The sequence below is a fragment of the Lemur catta genome, chromosome 1 (assembly GCF_020740605.2).
Source record: "Lemur catta isolate mLemCat1 chromosome 1, mLemCat1.pri, whole genome shotgun sequence".
In the NCBI taxonomy this organism is placed as follows: domain Eukaryota; kingdom Metazoa; phylum Chordata; class Mammalia; order Primates; family Lemuridae; genus Lemur; species Lemur catta.
In genome coordinates this window covers 280,377,097-280,394,922 of record NC_059128.1, presented here as the reverse complement: position 1 = coordinate 280,394,922, position 17,826 = coordinate 280,377,097, and the positions used below count along the sequence as shown (strand labels likewise).

At 42.2% G+C, this 17,826-nt stretch overlaps 1 protein-coding gene across 2 annotated transcripts; it reads left to right on the top strand.

The window, feature by feature from the left end:
• Positions 1 to 288: 288 nt before the first annotated feature.
• On the top strand, positions 289 to 9,056 carry PSMG1 (proteasome assembly chaperone 1). 2 transcript variants are annotated; one of them, XM_045540683.1, is made up of 7 exons: positions 289 to 517; positions 1,438 to 1,544; positions 2,642 to 2,793; positions 3,108 to 3,170; positions 5,450 to 5,648; positions 6,522 to 6,658; positions 8,847 to 9,056. In XM_045540683.1, the coding sequence occupies exons 1-7, from the start codon at positions 384 to 386 to the stop codon at positions 8,919 to 8,921; spliced, it is 867 nt and encodes a 288-aa protein (XP_045396639.1). In that variant the 5' UTR covers positions 289 to 383; the 3' UTR covers positions 8,922 to 9,056. The 2 variants fall into 2 exon arrangements, with proteins under 2 accessions (XP_045396639.1, XP_045396640.1); XM_045540684.1 differs by lacking the exon at positions 289 to 517 and adding an exon at positions 667 to 771.
• The last annotated feature ends 8,770 nt before the right edge of the window (positions 9,057 to 17,826 follow it).

Below are 17,826 nucleotides of genomic sequence, written 5' to 3'. Positions count from 1 at the left end.
AAGGCTTGCGGTTTGTAGCGCTCCAGATTGCGGGAGAACGCGCCCGAGTCCCTCCGCGCCCCGGGGTCAGTTACCTGCAGGGACAGGAGGCCCCGCCCGGCTCCCACAGGGCCCGCCCTCCAGCTCGCTTCCTGCCCTTCTAGCCTGCAGTCCTCGCGTGTCTCGCTCTCCCCGCGGGGCTCACACAGCGGAAGAAAACGCGCTGGGATTGATTCCGCGGCCGCATAAGTCCGGCGAGGTGCAGGGATGGGGCCGGAGTTCGGCGGCGCGCTCCGGCCGTGCGGGGGGCGTGGTCGTGCGGGGGGCGGGGCGCGAGGCCCCGCCCAGGGCGCGTGCGCAGTTCCTTGGCGCCGCAGTTGGGGCGGGCGGGGCCGGGCGCGGCTATGGCGGCCACGTTTTTCGGAGAGGTGGTGAAGGCGCCGTGCCGAGCCGGGACGGAGGACGAGGACGAAGAGGAGGAGGGGAGGCGGGAGACACCCGAGGACAGGGAGGTCCGCCGGCAGCTGGCTCGGAAGAGGTGAGGCACCTGGAGGCGGCAAGCCGCCGGCGGCGTGCTCGGGCCTGACCGGCCCCCGGCGCCCGGCCTCCCGCTGGAGCAAAGCGCGTGGGCCCCGCGGCCCCGACGGAGCCCGTGGCCGAGGAAGCTGCGCGGCCTTCGCAGCGCGAGCCCCGAGCGGCCCTCCGCGGCCCCGCCCGGGACACCGCACGCGACGCGGATGCCCGCCCGCCCCGGCTCTCCGCGCATCCTCAAGGCGTCGGCGCCACCCCTAGGTGTGTTCGGTGTGCGCGGTGCTCGCCCCCCCGCGCCAGTGTTTCGGTGGGATCGTGAGTCTGAAGCCGTTGTGGGGGAATTGGCTTCAGATTTGTCCTTTAAAGATACTGCTTCTAAGGCTGCGTTTAGCATGTCCGTAGTCTTGGCTTCAGCTTGCGTACAGAGTTCATGGGGAACTGTCACCTGACCTGCTGATCAGTCACTCTTAGCATCCCACTGGGCATGAAATGCAATGAGAAACAGAACGTACCAGTTCAAAGCATTCTTGCTGACAAAATACTGAATGTGAATCTGACCAAGCCTCCAAAATGAACATTCTTTTACAGGAAATGCAGATGATGGACACATGTTAAATGACACCACAAGGAAGCTATCACGCAAATCCAGAGTGGGACACAGGACAGGACAACCAGTCTGTCAGCAGGGATAAAAGAGGAGGGGGGCTGCTCTAAATGAAATGAGATGTCTAATTTCATTTAACATGCAATAGTTTTATCTATTGGTTATCGTCTGAATCCATTTTTTTAAGGATCGTAATTATGTTCTTCATAAAATTAAAGTGGGTGTTTTACCTATTACAGAATCATACACATAGGGCCCTTGTGTCATAATATGATACTAATTATATCTAAGTTGCTTTAGTTTCATCTTGTTTCTTGTGTTAGGGAGGTGCGGCTCCTTCGAAGACAAACGAAAACATCTTTGGAAGTTTCTCTGCTAGAAAAATATCCTTGCTCCAAGTTTATAATTGCTATAGGAAATAATGCAGTAGGTAAGTGAAGATGCAGAAGACTAGACATTTTGTTGAAAGAACAAAATATGAAGTTATTATTTCCTTTCATCATAAAATATTTCAAGCGTTCATTACTTTGAAAAAGAAGTTACAAACCAGGGGGGAGGAGGAGATGGGCAAAAACCTACCTAATGGGTACAGTGAACACTATCTGGGTGATAGGCACACTTATAACCAGGACTCAAGCATTATAAAAGTGATCCATGTAACCAAAAATATTTGTATCCTTGTAATACTTTGGGAAAAAAAAAACTACGATTCAGAGGCCAAAAAAAAAAAAAAACCAATAAAAAAGTCACAGTAGAATAATTTTGTTTCTGAGTAAAATATATCTCCTGATCATGTTATACCATCTTTTTAATAAGCTTAAAAAATAAGATTTAAGGAAAATGTTCTTGGTTTCAGAAACTTGCAACTCAAAATAACTGTTTTTAGTGTGTTGAGGTATCCAGGTTTACTTAGATGTTTGTGAGTTAATAGACTTCTTTGAGAACATAATGAGCACTCTAAAAATAATAAAGATAACAATAATTGCCAACATTTTTGAGCACTTAAGTTCTGAAGTCTTTGCATATATTAATTCACTTGGTGAGTTAAAGTTAAAACAGTATATAGAATTCAGCGAGAACAATGTACATGCACGAGTACACGCATAGACTTTTATATTTTTAGGGGATTCACAAGCTCTTAGGAGAGCATTGGGAAATCCCAGTTAAGCATATTGCTCTATTAAGATACCCCTAATGCTTGTAGAACATAGTAAGTACATGGTAAATAATTACTGACTCATTTTTGTAAAGTTATACTGGCCTAAAATTTTCTAGAAGAGTGTTACACTGTGAGAGTATAGTAAAAAGTCTGTCTACAAACCTGTCTTCTCAGTTCCTGGCTCTAGTACTGTTTTACTTCTTGAGGGCCTCAGTTTCTTTTTCTGCAAAAGGTGGCATTAGGTAGAGGGTCTTGAACGGCACTTTTAGCTTAAAAATACTAGAGTAACTTGAGTTTACTTTTTATTGAATAGAAAATGCAGCTTATAGAGCCAAACACTAACTTAATAATGAATTTTTTTTTCACAGCATTTTTGTCATCATTTGTTATGAATTCTGGAGTCTGGGAAGAAGTTGGTTGTGCTAAACTCTGGAATGAATGGTGTAGAACAACAGACACTATACATCTGTCCCCTACGGAGGCTTTTTGTGTGTTCTATCATCTAAAATCCAATCCTTCAGTAGGTAGAACTTGTATGTTTGAAAAGTAGTAATTTAAGCATCACTTATATAGTATCTACTGGTAGTATACCTCAGGACCTCATATGCTGAGTCTCTTGGTTGCTCTGTCTATGTGCACTTTATTCTAATTGCCAGTAGTGGTTTGACTTTTAAATTTTAAAAAGAAATACAAAGGTCAGGAAAATAAGTATTGCGTAATATTTTATATTGTGTAAGTATTATATTAGAATTCACATGATACATGTATGCTGACACTTTAGAGTGTCTATAAAGTTTATTTGACTTGACAAACATTTGGAATTTGACTTTTCAGGTTTTCCTTTGTCAGTGCAGTTGCTACGTTGCTGAAGATCAACAGTATCAGTGGCTGGAAAAGGTAAGAAATGAACACCTGTGAATGGTTAGACTACAGGATTTGTGTTTTTTTAAGGGTTCAGTATCTTTTCACTTAAACCTATGTAGTCAAACATTGATGTGGGAAAGGAATTTTTTTTTCTTAAAACCATTGTAGGAGTTTGTTATGGAATTAAAGAATAAAAGAACTTACTTAATATGATCAACCTAACAAATAGAATCAGCATTGTGCTAAAGGTTGTAGGTCATAGACATATGAAACACAGTTGGATTCTTCCCACTCACTTTACTATTTTGTTTGAAAGACATACAAGCTTCTCATGTGAAATGGAACAATGTCACAGTCAAGGGTAAAGACCCACAGCGATGAATGACGATGCAGTGGGCAGACCCACAGGGAGAGGAGGCGTGGCACAGGTGTGCTGCTCGCTCCAGGCTCCAAAATATCACATTCATTTTTATTAGCATTAGGCATGAATAGATTGAGTCTTCATTTTGGGGGGAAATTGTGCACATAGTATGTGCCCAGTGAAACAAATTTTTGAGTGAAGAATTTAAATCGACTAGGGGCCGGGCACGATGGCTCACACCTATAATCCTACCACTCTGGGAGGCCGAGGCGGGAGGATCGCTCGAGGTCAGAAGTTCAAGACCAGCCTGAGCAAGAGCGAGACCCTATCTCTACTAAAAAAAAAAATAGAAATTATATGGACAGCTAAAAATATATAGAAAAAAATTAGCCGGGCATGGTGGCGCATGCCTGTAGTCCCAGTTACTAGGGAGGCTGAGGCAGAAGGATTGCTTGAGCCCAGAAGTGTGAGGTTGCTTGTGAACTACGCTGACGCCACGGCACTCTAGCCTGGGCAACAGAGTGAGACTCTATCTCAAAAAAAAAAAAAAAAAAAATCGACTGGGAACTTTAGAGAAAAATAATAATTTAGGCAGTTGCATATTATTTTTAAATGAAACAGACCCTTGAAGCCTCATTTGCTTCTTAGTAGCATCTCATTATAAATCAAATCATAGCTATATTTTTAAATAGGTATTAGAAATAAGAAATTTGGTATATACCTATTTTAAACAAGTTGGCACACTTAGAAACATTTACTAAAAGTTATTAAATGCATTTCATTAAATGAGTTGTTTAAGAAGATCTGTAAACCATCTCATATACATGATTTTATATTCACGGTATCTGTAATTTTTTGGTGAGCGGGTCTGCTCTAAGATGGTTTGGAAGTTGCTGTTGTGTTTTTAATTTATGAAGCATGACTATTGATGTCAAAAACATTTTTGTACTATGGAACAAACAAACATATATTCTACACTTGAAAATATGTAAAATTATGCATTTCCAAAACAAAATTTTTAATCAGCATTTTTTCCCTTAGGGGTACTCTTTGGGTCCCCCTGCTGTTTCTGTCATGTCAGCCACACAATCCTGATAATTACACACAATCTAACAGAGTTCTCAAGTATTGTGGATTCAAACTATAAGTTTTATAAGGAGAAAAATAGGTTTTGTGAGTAATGTTATATTTCTTAAATGATATATACCTGGTAACAAACGTATATAGGGTTAATCGTTTTGTATTTATTTACAAAGTTGTGATATAATGAAATTAGTTTTACAAATCACTTATGGTACTTAATATAAAATCTTAGCTCTATTGTGATGCAAAATAGCCATTTTCCTGTCTTCATGAAATATTTTCAAACAAGGTGCAGTAATCTAAAATCTACTCTTTTTTTTCTTTAAAAAATAGCTGCTTTCTTTGTTGACATCCCCTTAGATTTTATTAAAAGGTAAAAGGGTTCTTGGAAATCTATCACATCCAGAGTCTTCAAGTCATAGAAGAGGACATTGAGGTCTAGAGTAATTGAAACTTGCATACAATTATAGTAACTCAAAAAGTGAGTTTCATAGGAATCATTTTTCAGGTGTCTTTGGTGCGTGGGAGAGGAAATGGATGTGGGTGTGTCCGGGTGACTCATTTCCTCTGGACACTAGTCCTGTAGTCACTGCTCTGGTGCTCTTGTGATTTCATTTACCTCCCATCACAGGCCCCTGAAGTAGATGGTGCTGATCTTAGTTCCCAGACTTGGGGAAGGTCACCCAACGAGAAAGCAGGGCCGAGGTCAAACCCAGGTCAGGGCAGCAAAGGTTGTGTTGTGTTTTACACTCCCAGCCCTGCAGCATATACTCTTATTGTCTGTGGTGTTAGGTGGGTAACTAGGGGAATATTTCCATTGTGTAACAAAACTATATGTTTTTTTAATTTGAAATCAATTTTGTGTTAGGTTTTTGGCTCTTGTCCAAGGAAGAACATGCAGATAACTATTCTCACGTCTCGCCATGTTACCGAGTATAAAACCTCAGAATCTACTGGCAGCCTTCCTTCTCCTTTCCTGAAAGCCCTAAAAACACAAAATTTCAGAGACCCTGTATGTTGTTCACTGCTAGAACAGCCAAATATCGTACATGATCTTCCTGCAGCAGGTGGTATTAAAATTCATAACATTTACATTATATCTTGTTATCGCTTTATTGATACTTATTACTTTCACTATCAGAGATCTTTTTGATCTCTTTTGGTAGTTTGTTAATGATGATTGATACCAGTATATTGCTGTTAATCCTCAATGTCTGTAGCTGCAAGTACAGTGTGTTTGATTTGAGTTTTAAAATTTTCCAGGCACACAATTGTCTTATGAGCAGCTCAGGTTGCTTAACTGTCATGCTTCAGAGTTGCACTGTTTGTTTTTGGTCTTTGATAACTAAAAATGCAAGTCAACGTTAGATGTAAATTGTTGATATGTGAAAAGTTGGTAAAATATGTTTTAATCATCAAAATAGAAAGTTCTGAATATTGAATATTGATAATTGGTTAAATTTTTTTAATTACTGTCACTAATTTTATCCTACCATCATGTGAAAAATAGATTGGCATTTATTTTTGAGTGTTACTGTGTTATATTAACACTTTTTTCTTACCTTTAATGTTAAGTTTACTAGAGTGAGAACTGGTTAAATATTTTACATTATGCATTATGTATTTATTTGTTATTTGCATATATTTAGTATGTTTATTGTCGTCAGTGAAATTTTAATCTTTCAGCTACTTAAAATTGTCTCCACATTATGTTCAGGATATGCAAAATATAATGTTTGCAAAAACAAGAGATTATTAGGAAAATAAGTTGGCTCTGAAAGGAAATATACATTATCATTGGTTCAAAATGGTAGTAAATGCCTCGTCGATTAAAAGAGGCAACAGATGACTACTTTAAAAGCAGCCTTTATTATCTAAAGGTATTTAATTTAGAAATCATGTAATAGAAAACTTAAGTATTTTTTCTTGTATATCCGTAGTTCTGAGTTACTGCCAAGTATGGAAGATCCCTGCAGTCCTGTACTTGTGTTACACTGATGTGATGAAATTAGACCTAATTACAGTTGAAGCTTTTAAGCCTATACTTTCTTCCAGAACCTTCAAAGGTTTGGTTAAGGTAAGGTTTTAACTCATTTAAATTACTAGCTGAGTTATTGTAATGAACCTAATAACAAACGTAAATGTATGGTGTCAAATTAAACCGTAAGCAACACTTGAAGATCCTTTTTTCTCAAAGTAAAGCTTCCTAATCTGGCAGTTTGAATTTGATTGTGATGTCTCTTCCACGTATACTTCCATAACTTGACAAATATTTTGTTCTTGTTTAGAGATTAATGTAGTACAATTAAATCTCAGATGTCTGTGTGGACAGATGGTTTTACTGTTCAAGAAGTTTCTGTACCTAATTTGGAAGGTTATAATTTTCGAAAAGGCATTTTTGAGTATAGTATGGATGAAATTATAACATTTATTTACCTAAGTTTGCAGAGGACTAGAAATGGGCCGATAAGAGAATTGTATAATGAACCTGTTTCCTACCCTTAGTTTATATCTGTGGGCTTGTTTTCTAGAAAAATTAGAACACATCCACAAAAAATTATGCCTGTAATTTCAGGTAGTTTTAAGGACTCACCTACTTTTTCTAAGATTTTCTGAAAGTCCACAGTCCCCAGTTTAAGGACTGCTTCTTTTTTTTTTTTTTTTGAGACAGAGTCTCACTCTGTTGCCCGGGCTAGAGTGAGTGCCGTGGCATCAGCCTAGCTCAGAGCAACCTCAAAGTCTTGGGCTCAAGCAATCCTACTGCCTCAGCCTCCCAAGTAGCTGGGACTACAGGCGTGTGCCACCATGCCCGGCTAATTTTTTCTATATATGTATTTTTAGCTGTCCATATAATTTATTTCTATTTATAGTAGAGACGGGGGTCTCGCTCTTGCTCAGGCTGGTCTCGAACTCCTGAGCTCAAACAATCCGCCTGCCTCTAGGACTGCCTCTTTAAAGGAAAAAGGTTATAACATCCCTGTTTTATTCTGGAATGACCATTAGTGTTAAGAAGACTTTTATAAGTTTTGTAGGAGTTAGCTTACTTCACAGGTCTCATAAATTAGTTTCCTAACTAATTTAAGGAGATTTTCAGCTCCTTTTGGTAATGGACCATGTTTTTTCATTTTCATATCCCAGGTTCACCACATACCTGGCGTGTAGAAGAAGGCCCTCAGTAACTATTTGTTTAATTAATGAAGAGTAAAACTGTAAAACTCTCGAATTTAGTATACTTTAGGCATATCTTTCAAATTAGCTAGAGTCACGGATAATCTTTCTGGCACGTTGAGTTATTTTTTTCTTAGCATCCCTTTCATAGTACAAACTGATAGTTTTGTTTGCTTATGTAGTTAGCTAATGGGCTCATCCCGCTTAATTTAGCGGCCAGTGCCCTGAAGGCAGCGCTGGGGCTGCCTTGTTCACTGCTCTAGGGCTGCGCTCAGCACACAGGTGCTTCGTAAACCTTCAGACTTACTCTGAGAATGGTGAATCACCTGTCATACAGGGTTTAAGGAAACTTTCAGCTTTTATGAATATCCTTTGAAGGGGAAATTTAAATAACATTTTTACTGTTTTCATGTCTTGCTTTGAAGATGATTTGTGGGAGGGAGAGATGTAAAATACTGTTTTCTTAATGACCAAATCCATTATCCTGTGTTAGTTCATTGATTGTGTCCATTTGTTTGTTCAGCAGCGTGGAATAACCTTGAGTGCGTGTCCTACAGGGTTTTACTGTGGGGCGCCCAGAGCTGAGTCAGCGCCCCGGCTGGGAGGTGGTACAGGTGGTCGCAGTGCCCGGGCACAGTGAAAAGAGCACCGAGCTGCCTGACACCAAGGGGAGCAAGAGGTTAACTTAAGGAGTCGCTTCTCAGAGAAAGTGGCAGTTTAGCTAGGTTTGGAAGATGGACGAATCTTAGATGTGGAGAGGGAAGCAGTGAGCACAGAGTGGGAAGTTTGAGGAGAGTGGTGAGGAGTGTGGTAGATGGAGAAGGGAGGAAGAGATCACATGGGGACGATGAGCTGGGTTAGAGCGTAGACTTCCTTCAGAGGCCAGGGGGTGCCGCCAGAGGGTTTTGGGCAAGGGCCAGGCACACTGTCACATGTTACCTCGTTGGCTTTTTGTTTGGAAGAGGAAAGGAAAGGCTGTGCTTGTCCCATTGGTGCTGTCTTCTTTAAGTCTCGAGAGGTGGGGGTTGGGGCGTGTACGTTGCCTCTACCTGAATTCTTGTTCTCACTGTATTCTTCACTTTTTTCTCTTTTTCCAGAATATCCCCCAGAGCACAGAAATGCTAAAGAAATTGATGACAACAAATGAGATTCAGAGTAACATTTATACATGATCCCAAAGAATGTTTCGTGATGTATGTTGCCTGTCCGTTCCTTTAAGGGGAGCAGCGTGCACTGTTTTGTAGGTTGCTTCTTTGGGGGGTTATATTTTCAGGGTGACAAAACAGAATAAACTTGTAAAAAGTTAATTGTAGTTTTAATTCCTTATTTATGATGATATTGTTCACCAGTGAAATAAGTCACACATTTTTCTCTTATCCACTAGGTGGGGGTATTGTATTTGTATGTTTTAAGGTAATAACGCTAAATTTTTGAAAAGCTACAGATATCAACAAGATGTATTAATATGGCAAAGTATAGTTAATTAGGTGTAAATATTCGTTGACCTGTTGGTGATTCTTAATATGTGGAAAGCTTCTGGGTATTTTAGGAGTTCTACAGTTTTTTGTTTTGAGGATAAAAATTGATGATAAGTAACAAAGTGATATGTTTGCTCAAGATGAAGCAAAAAGGGATTTGTGTGTTCTCACTTTTTAGTAGTATCTGGCAGCTAGCCTCTTCGCCAGACTTTCCCAGGGCTCTCTTGCAGGGTTAGCTGTATGGATTCTGACTGGTTCTATCACAGTAAAGTCTTACCATTAGCAATGTAAACTGGATTGTAAACGCAAAGTTACTGCAGCACTTCACAAAACCACACGCTAAACTCCATTTGTTAAAATAAATTTTAAAACAGTGAAGTTGAGAAATACGTCTTATCTGTGCTGCTTTCTTTTCTCCCCCTTTTTAGTTATTGAACATTATATTATAGATTTAGACAACTTATCCATTTATGTTTTCTTAGTAGTGGTTGGAGGTGGGATAAGGGATACTCTGTTTTCTAACTTCTTCTTGTGTAAACTTGGTTTCCAGGCCAAACAATCACCTATGCTTTCTGCACAAAGATCGATGGTTTTCCCACCTCATAGGAATCTGCAGCGTGCATTCTTTTGCCTTCCCGCCTGGAGGCCAAATATCCCAGCCTTCGTGCCCCTGTGGATGTTGACGTGGTCCTCTGGCATGTGGGCCTCATCCTGGCCACCCTGCTGAGTCTGATCACTGTAACAGGCCAGGTGACCATCTGACTACAGGTCAGACCAGGTCTTCCAGCGCTTCGAAGTGGTGCTCGGTCCCAGCTGCTGCCCACTCTGCACAGGGACACCTCTCCACCTACCAGGGCTCAGCCGCCTCTGGGGTTCCTCAGCCCCAGCTGCACATCCACAGTTTCTGTGCATCATAAGTTATCCGGTCTTGGGTGTTCTGTTATAGAAGCACAAAATGTACTGAGACAAATGGTTAGTTACCTTTAAGTTCTTATGCCCTCTTTTTCAGGCCAATAGAAACTCATTTCTGAATGGTGTTCAAGTCTTGCAGCCTTCATCTGGGCTAGTAGAAGGGCAGAAAGGAGGGGGATGTGGAAAAAGACAAAAGGAGAAGGAGAAGCACATCGACGATGGCCTGGAATTCTGGTTTCCTAGGGAAGAAGGACGGGCTCCGCACTGGGACTTGCCTGATAATTCAGGCTTCAGGAAAAGCTCCGATAGATCGGACTGGGTGGGGAGCCTTTGGTAGCGGAAGGAACTCAATCTGCGTGCCTCATGGCTGATTCTGTGTGGCTTCTTAAATTGTTAATCTGATGTGAGAATACCCCAGTGCTGGTTATCCTATTTGTGGTCTACTCGCATCACATCAAACGTGATTACCACAAACGTTTTTGAACATGAAAAATATCACCAGCCTCTATCTGGTGACCTATTTAACTCAAGAACTATCTGGTGCTGCTTAAGTACACTCCGTTACAACCGCAAGAAAAAGCCTGTCTCAGCGCTCTCCACAGGTTATATTTTATCTTCAGCAAAATTCCAGGGCAAGGTTGCTCCTCATTAGCACCTTTGAATCAAGGCAGATGAGGGGAGAAGAAGGTCTTGTCATTTTGCTCATTGTGAACATGTCTCAGAAAAGCCATCGGCGCCATCTGGAGGTTTATCTGTGCTGCCTCTGGTTTCTTAGACCTATAAGAGAGAGTGGATATCAGAGGTTTGTGATGAAGCCAGTTCAGTAGTTACATGTAGGAAATGATGACTTTAAAAGCCAGGAATGTCAGTTTTGCAAGAACAAACAACATAAACGAAACCTCCCTCTCCTTCCTGCATCTTCATTGCCACTTGTGGATGCATTAGTGAGTCCCTGTCACCTGCATTCCGTCGTAGGAGGGAGCCGCTGCAATTAACCAGAAAGGATGGGAACCGACGGTTGTTAAGTCCCCACAGTGCACTAGAAGTGTCTGGACAGTTTGGGATTTGTCATTTCATATTGTAGGGCAGGCAGAACGTCGCCTGTGTCCTCTTAGGATCCCTGACTGGCCTGGGAATTAAATTGACATAAGAAGGATCAACATACAGGAGAAAAGCACAGATTTTTACACGTACACAGAGCCCCCACTGGAAAGCGAAGACCCAAAGAAGTGGCAAAAGCCACGTGCTTATTTATATACAAGGCTGAACAAAGAGGCAGTTGCGCAAAAGTAACTAAGATATGTGGGGAGACCAAAGGAAGAGAAGAGTTTTTTAACAAAGTCTGTTTGTACAGAATTCTCTTGGCCTGGACTCCCCATCTCTGGTGATAAGAATGTTTCTCTCCTCCTGGTGCAGGGGGGGGTGCATTTCACATGGGAGTTTTGTCTCCAGTGTTTGGGAAGAAAAGTAGTGAAGCGTGTGTGAGGGGTGCGGGGGACAGATGGCCCTTCTTGCACCTGCTGTTTTTTTTTTAAGTGCCTTTAGCTCAAAATACTCCCTATGCCAAAGTGGCATATTTTAGGATGGCACATTCTGCCGCCCTTCAATGTCATTCTCAAAATAGGCCTAGAAATGAGGCCTGTTTTATAAACAAGGACATCAAGGCTCCTGGACATATATAATAATATTTATATATTATTAAATATAACAGGGTCGGACCACCAGAGAGGAGTAGACTCAGACCCAGCTCTGTGTGGCCACGTTCTGCTTTTCCTGCGAGCCTGCAGGGCCAGCCGGCAATCTGACCTTGCTCGAGGCTGGTGTGACTCTCCGGGAAGGTGGTCTGCATGCACATGGGGTCTTCTCTGGCCTGAGAGCACAGGGAATGCCAAGGTTCTGGGGCCCTCACAATTGGAATCACCCAGAAGGCACAGAAACCCTGGGGACCTCAGAGACTGGGCACAGCCCTGCAGGGAGGGAGACGGCCCCACAGGACCAGACTCCCTGCCTCAGCTGGTCTCGGCATCTCGACTCACCATGACGGGCTTGGCACAGGGGCCAGGCCAGTTGGAACCAGGCCAACCAGACTGACGTCAGACAAGGCTGTTGACTTACGATCTGTCCAAGTTCTGCTGGCATGTCCTGGTCACAGGTCCTGTGAATTTCTTACCTGGCTCTCCAGACACTTATCCCTTTTGTCTGAATTCAAGAATCTTTGTCAAGCACCTGTTTCCTGCTGTGCCAATTTAAAACTGGGCAGGCGGCTGGGCAGCGCAAGGCTGTAGGTTCCACACTCAGGTGGTATGGCAAGGAAATTCTGGGTTGTTTGGCTGTGGCTCAGTGTACGTCAGACCAAGGATCTTGGCTGTTGTTTGGTTAAGAGTAAGATACAATGGAAGCTGGAGAACTGGCTGCAGAACTGTGCTTTTGACAGCAGAATGGTGTTTGGAAGCCTGTCTTCTGGGAGTGTCAACTCCTCTAACTGAGCTGAGGCCCAGCCAGGAGTTGCTGAGTGCCAGACACTGTCACAGGGCACACTGTGTCCAGCCCTCGCACCAGGCTGGAATCCAGATAGCCTCACCTGCTAGGCCTGGCTGATAACTCCAGTGGCAAATGCTTTGTGCCAGCCCGGCCAGCCAAGAGAAACCCCTGCCTTCAGGCAGGCTGGCCTTTCAGATGGGTTTTGGGCTTGCCCCAGAAAAGGTTGAGTTTCTCTCCTTGGTCCCAGAATGTCTCCAACTTTAGGAGCTACTGCACCCAGACAGAGGTCCTGGCCCACCCTGTGTACTAGGCACAGGCCCTAAGGACTGGGCCAGAGCTGGCCTGTGGCGGGGCCCATGGGCCAGGTGGGGCCTGGGGCACCTCCAAGGCCTTCTCACGGGGCCGTGGGCCACTGCTGGTCTCCGAGTTCCACCACGGCAGTCTTGATTTGCAAGTGCTCTGAATAGGGGGTGTCTCCGTTGGGTAAAGTGTGGGGCTTTGAGGTTTGTAACAAACAACCTGCTTCTCGGGTTGCCGTGTGGCTGCCAGACCCCAAGCATGGCTGGTGATTACTCCGAGGTCAGGTGCACGTTCTCAGATTAAACCATGTATTAATAACTTGGCCATCTGGTCAGTGTCTTAGTAGGAAAATGTGATACTGTTCACATATTTACATCTGTACATTGTGAAGCCGGTATTAAACATGACGGATACCAAAATAGCTGGAAGCGTACTGATTTCAAAGGAAATACAGCAATTTCCATCTGAATGCTCATAGCTGCAGTGAGCATTAAAGATATTCTGAGAAAAGAATTAAAAATATGCAATTATTATTGCAAATTCACAGAAATATTTGGACTTTTAAGAGATGAAATCCTTATTGCTTAAAAAATGTTGTGTTCTTTATAACCCCCAAAGCATTTCTACTTTGTGATTCATGACCTGTTTAGATTTTTGACCAGACCTTCATTCTGTTTCTCTCCATAGGACTCTTTTGTTTTTTTGGAAACAGAGCCTCGCTCTGTCACCTAGGCTACCGTGCTGTGGTGTCAGCCCAGCTCACAGCAACCTCAAAGTCCTGGGCTCAAGTGATTCTCTTGCCTCAGCCTCCTGAGTAGCTGGGACTACAGGCACCACCACACCTGACTACTTTTTCTCTTTTTAGTAGAGATGGGGTCTCGCTCTTGCTCAGCCTGGTCTCGAACTCCTGACCTCAAGTGATCCTCCCGCCTCGGCCTCCCAGAGTGCTGGGATTACAGGTGTGAGCCACTGCGCCTGGCCTATTTCTGTCCATAGGACTCTGTCCTTTGTCAGCCAGCATGCCTGCTTCTCTCCTGTTCTAGAAATCTACAGCCATCTTTCAGTCCTGCCACTCCTTGAAGTCACTGTCCTCTCTCTGGTCCTCTCCCCTTGCACTCCTGGAAAAACAGTCTGTAGAGGTGCACGATGCAATCCCGACCCACCTGTGCCAGCCCCTCATACGTACACACCTCAGCGCCCTTCTTGCCGAGCCCCACTGTAGAGAGTTTTATTTTTATCACTTTCGTGCGGTTTCCCCTCATCATTCCCCGACCTCCTCGCTACACTGGTCTTTCCATCAGTCTGGGTGTACAGGATGTTAGAAAAGGCACAAAGGCCTGGGCAAAGGGACTATGAGAAAGGTGGAAATCGGGCAGTCCTGCAAACAGGACTTGGGACATGAATGCTATCAGCCGGTGCGCACAGCAGGCTGTGGAATGCAGGGGAGTGTGACCAATGTCGGGCCCCTGCCCTTTACTTTATAGCCTTAAGGAGTCACAAGGAATCCCAAGATAAATATGGATATGTTGCATGTCACTAACTAGATTCCTCTAGAATAATGTGTTTACTGGCACCAGAGATTTTTATCTGTATGTTGTTTCCAAACATTCTCTCTATGTGTTCTTTGCTTTGACCTTGAATGCCTTTCTCTGCAATAAATACAGAGGTTTGGAGAGGTACAGGAGCTCTTTGAAAGGAAGAGTCTCTCCTCCTTCAGCCTGAGATTGTGGTCTGGAGCATTCTTCGTTGTGCCGTGACACTGGTAGAGACACTGGCTGATCTCCACACTGGGAACCTCTGCTACCCCCAGTCCCCTTCATCTTGTGGCCAAAGGACACTCACCCAAAGACCCTGGGAGTCCTGTGCCTGTGACTCTCCCAGGCTGAAGTTGCATGCTGGTGGCTCTGCTGTTCTGGGGTCTTGGTGGTGACGTTCCTCTCACTAGACACTGCCCTAGTGGGGATTCTCTGTGGTGGCCGAGGCCCCCCGGCTCCATTAGGTGTTGTCCCAGTGAGGCTCTCTTCAGTATATGCCCAAAGGAAAGGGATCAGTGCATCAGAGATACCTGCTCCCCCGACTTCGTTGCAGCACTGTTCACAACAGCCGAGACAGGGAACCACCCTCAGCGTCCATCCGCCGATGGATGGATAAAGAAAACGTGGTATGTATACACCATGGAATACTATTAGCCATAAAAAGAAGGAAATCCTGTCATTCATGACAACATGGAGAGACTTGAAGGACATTATCTTTAGTGAAATAAGCCAGGCCCAGACAGACAACTACTACATGATCTCACTTACATCTGGAATCTAGAAAAGTGGAATTCATAGAAGCAGAGAGTACAATGGTGTGTGTGTGGGAGGATGCTGGTCAAAGGATACACATTTCAGTTAGACAAAAGAAATAAGTTCATTGTGCAGCACGGTGACTATAGTTAGTAACAATGTATTACATACTTGAAAATTGCTAAGAGAGTAGATTTAAATGATCTCGCCACAAAAAAATGATAAGTATACTTAGCTTGAGTTAGCCATTCCACGGTGCGTATACCGAGACATCGTGTTGCACACCAGCAATATATGCAATTTTTATTTGTCAATTAAAAATAATAAAATAAAAACAATGACTAAGACTTAGGTTCAGAACAACAACAAAGAAGACAATGAATATTACTAGAGAAAAAGGAACATTTCATAATGATGAAAGTCAATACAGCAGAAAGAAATGAAATATTGTAAATGCATTTGTACCTAGTAAGAGGACTCCAAAGTACATTCTGTGAAAGCTTACAGAATCGAAAGAAGAAATAGAAAAATCAACAATTATGGTTGAAGATTTCAATATTTTTCTCTCAGTAGTTGATAGAACAGGTAGGCACAAAACCAGTAATTATACAGAACACTTGAACAGCACTGGGGCCAACGTGATGTAACTGACGTCTACAGAACACTTCCACAACAGCAGGACACCTTTTTTTTTTAATGTACATGTAATGTTCACAAAATAAACCATATGCTGGTTGATAAAACAAGTGTCAGTACATTTACAAAGGTTGAAATCCCACAGAGCATGCATATTCTTTAATGACAATGGAAATAACTTAAAAAACAGACAAAATATGAGACATTCTAAAATATGAGGAAATTAACACATTTGACTCATAAAGAAGAGATCAGAAGGGAAGTTAGAAAATATGTCAATAAAAATGAGGACACAACACATTCAAATTTGTGGGATGTAATTAAAGCAGTGGTTAGAGGCTAAATTTCATGCTTACGTTATAAAAAAAGACAGGTCTAAAATTGGTACACTAAACTTCCATATTAGAAAGCCAAAAAGGAAAAGAAAATTAAATGCATAGCAAATAGGAGGGAGGAAATTATAAAGACCAGCATAGAAATCAATAAAATATATAGCAGAAAAACAATAGCAAAAATAAATGAAGCCAAAAGCTGATTCTTTGCAAAAATCAATAAAACTGACAAAAGTTTATCTAGTCTGATCAATAAAAGAGAAGGCACAAATTGCCTATTTGGAATGAAAGAGGAAACATCACCACAGATGTTATAAGTATTACGTGAATAATAAGAAAATATTATGAACAACCTTGTGCCTATAAACTTGACAATCTAGATAAAATGGAAAAATTTTGAACACACAAATTACCAAAATTTATTCAAGGATAAGTAGAAAATAGAATCCATGAAGAAATAGAAATATGAATAACCCTACAAAATTTAAAACAGGTTGAATGAATATTTGAAAACCTTCCCACAAAGAACAGTCCAAGTCCAAAGGATTTTACTGGTGAATCCTACCAAGCACTTAAGGAAGAACTAATACTAATCTCACCAAAATCTCTCAAAAAACTGAGCGGAAAGAAAAATTCCCAACTCATCTTATGTTAGTATTATCTTTATAAAAAAGTCAGACAAAGACATCACAAAAAAAGAAAATTACAATTCGGTGTCCCTCATGAACATTGCCATGGTCTGAATGTTTGCATCTCTGCAGAGCTGATGTGTTGCAATCTAATCTCCAATGTATGGGTATTAAGAGATGGAGCCTTGGCGAGGTGACTAGGTCATGAGGGTGGAGCCCTTGTGAGTGGAAGAGGCTTTATAAAAGAGGCTTTAAGGAGTCTTTTCCCCTGTTGCCACATGAGGACTTGTAGAAAGCACCATCCATGAGGAATCGGCCCTCTCCAGATGCTGAAGTGAATCTGCTGGTGCCTTGATCTTGGGCTTCCCAGCCTCCAGCACTGTGAGCAATAGATCTCTGCTGTTTACAAATTATCCAGTCTAAGTTATTTTGTTATAGCAGCCTGAATGGACTAAGACAAACAAAATGCAAAAATCCCTAACAAAATATTCGCAATATATACAAAGGATAATATGCAATAACTGAGTGAGGTATATCCCGGGAATAAAAATTATTCCCAACACACTATATTAATAAAATGAAGGGAGAAAAACACATGTGATCATCTTAATAGATGCAGAAAATGTGTTTGATAAAATTCAATATCTATTTATGATAAAAAGCTCTCAGCAAATGAGCAATAGAAGGTAGATGCCTCAACTTGGTAAAAAGCACCTAGGAGAAAGCTATGGCTAACACAAAAGTTAATGACAAAAGGCTGACTGCTTCCCCCTAAGATTGGAAATAAAGCAAAAATGTCCACTGTTGCCACTTGTACTCGACATCTCAGTGGACGTCCTGGCTGGTGCAATAAAAGCAAGAGGGAAAGAAACATACAGATTTGAGAGGAAAAATTAAAATGGTCTCTGTTAGTGGATGACAGAATGATGAATGTGGAAATTCCTAATGTATCTACAAAAGAGCTACTAGGACTAAGAGTGAACTTAGCAAGGTTGTAGGATACAAAATCAATATACACAAA